This window comes from Benincasa hispida, chromosome 10 (genome assembly GCF_027475165.1).
Source record: "Benincasa hispida cultivar pf3 chromosome 10, pf3_genome.v1.1, whole genome shotgun sequence".
Taxonomy (NCBI): Eukaryota; Viridiplantae; Streptophyta; class Magnoliopsida; order Cucurbitales; family Cucurbitaceae; genus Benincasa; species Benincasa hispida.
In genome coordinates, this window is record NC_143487.1 from 23188879 (window position 1) to 23194680 (window position 5802).

A 5802-nucleotide genomic window follows, 5' to 3' on the forward strand; every position below is an offset into this window, starting at 1 on the left:
ATTAACGATATCTATCCAAAACTCGCGATAAAAATATTTTTTAACGTTTTCTTAAAAGTTAAATATAATATTGAAACTTTTGAAAATTTAGAAGTATACTCAATTGAGTAGAAAGTTTAGAAGTATTTTTTTTATGATTTAGGCTATGATTTTAATAAAGATAGTAGTATGGTAGGGCATGTGGCCTAATTAAGGGTATAAAATACAATTTTGTTAGCCTCCCGTATGACTATGCGAAATTAACGCCTCAACTACCGAAGGGTCCCACAGGAGGGGCATTTTGTAATTAAAGTCAAAAGCAGTGGTCCATTTGATAAATCCTTTTACACTTTTTTATATTTACTTAACGGCCCTCTTCCACACCTGCAACATCATACTTGTGCTCCAACAAAAACCGTCGCCCACATACTCCACAATCCTCTCACTCAACTGTTTTTCTCGATCACAGTGCTCGCCGGAAACTGACATTGTCGGTGGAGCAAGCGCTGTCGTCGCCTACGCAGACGAAAATGCAGCTCCTCCTCCCCCGCCATAGTTTCCGGCTCATTAGAGCTTTGTTCTGTGCTACGGCTTTGCTTCAGTGGTTCACGGCGGCGGCTCAGCTCCAACACCGTGTACCGAATCTACATTGGCTTCCAGCCACTGCCACGTGGTACGGAAGTCCCGAGGGAGATGGTAGCGACGGTACGGTGGTTCCATTTCCCTACATTTTTCTTTTGTTCTGTTTTCTTTAGGTCTGTAAATTTATGGGTGGACTCTGTTTCTTTGAAATACTTTCTGGAAGTTGCCATTAAAATGTGAGTACAAGAGGTTGAATTAACGAAAACCCAGTTCATAAATCACTTAAACCCAGCCCTAATTTCACTTTTTGTTAGTTCTTTCCTGCTAGAAATTTAGGGATCTGAAAATGTGAAATCACAGGTGGAGCATGTGGGTATGGTAATTTAGTGGATGTGAAGCCTCTAAAGGCCAGAGTTGGGGCTGTGAGTCCAGTTCTGTTCAGAAACGGTGAAGGGTGTGGAGCCTGTTACAAAGTAAAATGTTTAGACCAGAACATTTGCTCCAGACGAGCTGTGACTATAATCGTCACCGACGAGTGCCCCGGTGGGTATTGTTCGAATGGCAATACCCACTTCGATCTCAGCGGAGCCGCTTTTGGCCGTATGGCCATCGCCGGCGAAGGTGGGCAGCTGAGAAACCGAGGGGAAATCCCAGTAATTTACCGACGGTACAAATTCGTTCCAACTCTTGTATTTTGTCACTTTATGAATTGTTTGTTTGCATCTCTGTTTTCAATTTTGTCGCTTATTTTTTGTTGTCGTAAATCTGTAGGACTCCGTGTAAGTACCCAGGCAAGAACATTGCGTTCCATGTCAATGAAGGCTCGACAGATTACTGGCTCTCACTGTTGGTTGAATTCGAGGATGGGGATGGAGACATAGGTGCAATGCAAATAAAAGAAGTAAGTAAAGAAAATAAAAATTAAAGAACAGGCTTTATTACCTGAAGCATATTCCAGTGCTTTAATTAGAATAATTTAAGATGTGAAAAGATAGAAAAGGTGGTACTTTAATTACAGGTTGAAAGTTGAATATCCCAGTGGAAGAATCTTTGAAAAAGAAGCATCTTTAATAGAAGAAAAAGCGTGGAGTTTTAAAAAAGAATCCGATTGATTAAAAACATATCGAGAAAGGGAAGGTAAGCGGGTTTGAAAAATGATTTTGAGTAATTTTTGTGTGTTTGGCAGACAAATTCAGGGGAGTGGCTGGATATGAACCATCTATGGGGGGCAAATTGGTGCATAATTGGTGGGCCATTAAAGGGCCCATTCTCGGTGAGATTAACAACATTATCTACAGGAAGAACCCTCTCAGCGAGGGATATAATCCCAAGGAATTGGTCTCCCAAAGCCACTTACACTTCCCGCCTTAATTTCTTCTCTTGATAAAGAAAGATAGAAGAGAAAAAAGAAGCAGTTAGCATTGACAAAAGAAGGGTATATTTGCTTCCTTTTTGTTTTATTATGCCTTAAAGGGGGAGCTTCCCTTCTCTGTAGCAGGAAAAGTAGCCGTTATCCGTTTTCTTTGAGTAGAAAAAGTGACCGTTGGAGTGCGAAATGGCATCCAATGAATGAGTAGAGACAGTAGTAGTGAGTGTGGTGTGGGGATATTGAATATTGATAGCCCTCTCCAAAGAGGAGAGAGAGCGTGGGTATTGTATTGTATTGTGTTATTAATTTCTCAACTTGTTGCTTTACTTTGTTTAATCAACTTTGGTCTCTTCACTCAAACTATGCTCATTTAAATAGGGCTATATACAGCTGGTTTTCAGCTCCTTGGATAAAGTGTTCATTGCTTTTACTTTACTAATTTTATTTGTATCCTCAAATCTCTCACATTATTCACAACATAGTTGATGATAAGGTCTTCGAGGTTCAAATTTTTACTATTACATCTCAAAAGAATGGTTTTAAATGATTTTACAAGTTAAATACCGTCTGAGAAACCGTGGATTGAAAAGTTGTAATAATTTTTTTTTTTCTATTACAACTTTTCAATCCCAACTTCAATTTTATACCTTACTTACAAAAAAAAAAAAAAAAAAAAAAAAATATTGGAAATTCTCGTTACGATTTGAAATATTTCTCGTAAAAAAATCTCTTACAAAATTTTTCGTAAATTTAAGTTTAAAATAATTAATTGAAACTTATTAAAAAATTAGAATTGGAATGTGTAAAAATAAAAATTAGAATAAAACTTAGGGTAATTGAGATTTGTTCATCGGTCCAAACTTAAGTTCAACGAATTAATTAAAAAAACATGATTTAAATAAAATGAAAAACATACACAACATTTATTGCAAAATTCAATTTTCTGGTAAGAAACTTACCAGGAAGAAAATGTAAAGTTTTTTTTTTTTTTTTTTTTTTTTTTTTTTTTTAAATTATTAAAATTAAAAGGGTTGTTTTCAAATATAGGAAAATGAATCCAAATATTTACACAAATAACAGTCTATCGTTGCTATTAGTTCTAAATATTTTTAGAAATTATGCAATTTAAAATAATTTTTCAAATTTAAATTAGTTATTATTTATTAGAATTAATTTTCTAAAAAAACAAACCTTCTATACATTTTTCTAGTAAGTCGTACCGGAAAAATAGACAGAAAGCATATGTAATCAATGAATCATGGAACTTTTGTTCGTGATATCTAAGTGGAATTGAAACAAGATTTAATAGAGATGAATGAAATGATGATAACAGTCCCGATCATGAGATACTTGGTGAATTTGAATTGTTTACGTAGAGGGTACGACCATTAGGGGCGTCAAATTTTCGAACACTATCGACGGAGGAAAAACGTATCACACATTGGTACATTCTCAACAATTGTAAAGAAATAACAGATTATTGCAAGTACGTTTCAAATTTTATAATTTTCTAAGTTCTCAGATAAATTCTTTGATATAACTTTCTAATGATCAATCTAAGGAAACACTTGAGATTAATTCATCGTGAAACTCAAAGCGCCTCTAACTTATATATAAGACATCAACACAAATTTCCCTATTGGTTTAGATCTCAAGTATACATAGTATTGGAAGTTGAGAGTTGATCCATTTTTTATAGTCATTTTTAAAGTATAATGAATTATCAGGTTTTACAACTACGCGAGAGAGAAGATCTCCCTGATGATTTATTTTCACTTGCAATGGGACTTTCGTTTGAGGTGTGCTCTTACAATGGATGCATTGTTAATGAGGTACAATTTCACACTGCAGAGCGTGATAATCGTCAAGCTACACAAAATAGTGGAATCCTGGTGGCCAGGGAGATCAGTGGAAATAGAAGTATGGATAACAATTTCTACTGTGTTTTAGATGAAATATTAGATTTCTAATATGCAAAAAGAAGACGTGTTTCTATGTTCAAGTATAGATGGTTTGACACAAATAACAACAAAGGTAATAAGACACACGTGGATTTAGGATACAAATGATCAACACATCACGCTTTTGGTATGTTGATAAGCCTTTCATCTTTGCTATCCAAGCACAACAAGTCTTTTACCTCAACAACATAAAATATGGTAGCAATTGAAAAGTTGTTCAAGTAATCCAAAATAAGAGAATATGGGATGTACCAAAAATGGAGGATGTTGAAAATAAATAACTAGATTTACTAGAAATTTTCGGTGGAGTTCGAGTGGATGAAACCATTGAGGAGGTTACTTTATGCAGAGTCGACATTGATCCTTTAGTTGTGGAACAAGCAATTATTCGACATGCCGATGATGATTTCATAATCGATGATGAAGAACAATTATCTCCCAGTAATAGTTCACGTGCTGACGAATAATTAGATTTTGATGACGATGATGACTAATCATGTATCTACTCAATTCTCTTTCTTTGTTTACACATATTTAATATTGATTTAATATTGTTTTTTCTTTTTTGTGTTTATATAGATATGATGTCAGTATATAGATATGATGTCAACCCCTAATAGGCAACATGAGGCAGAGAAAGAATTTCGAGAGCAAGAGATATATCTAGGCAACACGAGATCTTCTGTAGGTGACACTTCATGTTAGTATTCGTACACATCTTCTATTGACTGAAATACATCCTAAACTGTTTTAATTTTTTAATTCCTCAGATAGTAGCTCTCCATTCACTCAAAAGAAACGAGAGCACTCGCAGAACATCGAGTTGGAAAAATATGTGCAAAAGTATGGGAGAATTCCAAACGTAATAAAAAAAGGGGAGAAGAAGTCGATTTGTCAATGTTCGGTACGATTTAGTAATGTGATTGGTGTCGCCATCATATCTGCATTTTCAATACTTTGTCTTACTTTCACTGATGTTCCAAACGAATTTGTAGAATTGGCTAAGAGTAAGTTGTTGGTAAGTTTATAAGTTTTTTCTTTTAGATTGTCATAAACATCTTATATGCTAATTATTCCTTAATCCTTTTGTAGCCTCATTTTGTGCTTGATTTATTCAATCAACCATTTAATAATTTTATTGAACATCAAATGCAAAACTCGTTCAAAGAATTCAGAGCAGATTTGCATAGACATCACAGGAAATGTAGCAACCCTCAGCAAGCACGTATCATCTCGCTAGCTGGGTTAAGAATAGACCAGAAGATTGACATTTTTTGTGTGACTGCTTCGAGAGTGAAGAATTTTAGGTTATAATAATTGAGGGCGTGTATCATTTACTTCATTTACTATTATAGAATATCCTTTTATTTATTTTTTGTTCGAATGTAGGAAATTTCGGAGAGGAATAGGACAAATAGAGAAATTACCGTTTGACCACATAGGCAAATCGAAGTCGTTCCTACAAATTCAATTTAAGCTGTAGGAAAAACAAGGTCGAGAAGTAGGATGTGTTGACCTATTTAAAGAAACACACTCTAAAGGTGGCAAGTTCGTGAATCGGGCAGCTGAGAATGCACATATAATCAATTTTGTTTTATTTTCATTTGTAAGTTCAGTCCCTCGTACTTACACACTTAATTAATATGTGCAGAATCAAATGTTAGAATTACAATCCAACCCCACTCTAGAAGGTTCCAAACTACTATCAGAGGACGAAATTTATGAGATAGTTTTGGGTAGACGACTCAGTCTTGTAAAAGGTATAGATTGGAGCCCTAAACCTAAGTCAAGAAGGGGTAGCAACTCATCGAGTTCATCATATACTCAAGGAATGGAAAGTAGTGAAGTGAGGGAATTGAAAGCCAATTTCGAACAGTCTCAATCGAGGATTAAGGAACTTGAAGATGTTAA

At 35.0% G+C, this 5802-nt stretch overlaps 1 protein-coding gene across 1 annotated transcript; it reads left to right on the top strand.

Annotated features, from left to right (window-relative positions):
• Positions 1-360: 360 nt before the first annotated feature.
• Positions 361-2344, top strand: LOC120088542 (expansin-B3-like). The gene is made up of 4 exons (XM_039045930.2): positions 361-684; positions 922-1228; positions 1333-1462; positions 1748-2344. The coding sequence occupies exons 1-4, from the start codon at positions 510-512 to the stop codon at positions 1943-1945; spliced, it is 810 nt and encodes a 269-aa protein (XP_038901858.1). The 5' UTR covers positions 361-509; the 3' UTR covers positions 1946-2344.
• The last annotated feature ends 3458 nt before the right edge of the window (positions 2345-5802 follow it).

What these genes read in the sequence shown, in the direction of transcription:
- LOC120088542 (XM_039045930.2), top strand. Translation starts at nt 510, where the DNA reads ATGCAGCTCCTCCTCCCCCGCCATAGTTTCCGGCTCATTAGAGCTTTG. An exon ending in ATCCCAGTAATTTACCGACG is followed by an intron (nt 1,229 to 1,332) that starts GTACAAATTCGT and finishes GTAAATCTGTAG; the next exon opens with GACTCCGTGTAAGTACCCAG. An exon ending in GTGCAATGCAAATAAAAGAA is followed by an intron (nt 1,463 to 1,747) that starts GTAAGTAAAGAA and finishes TGTGTTTGGCAG; the next exon opens with ACAAATTCAGGGGAGTGGCT.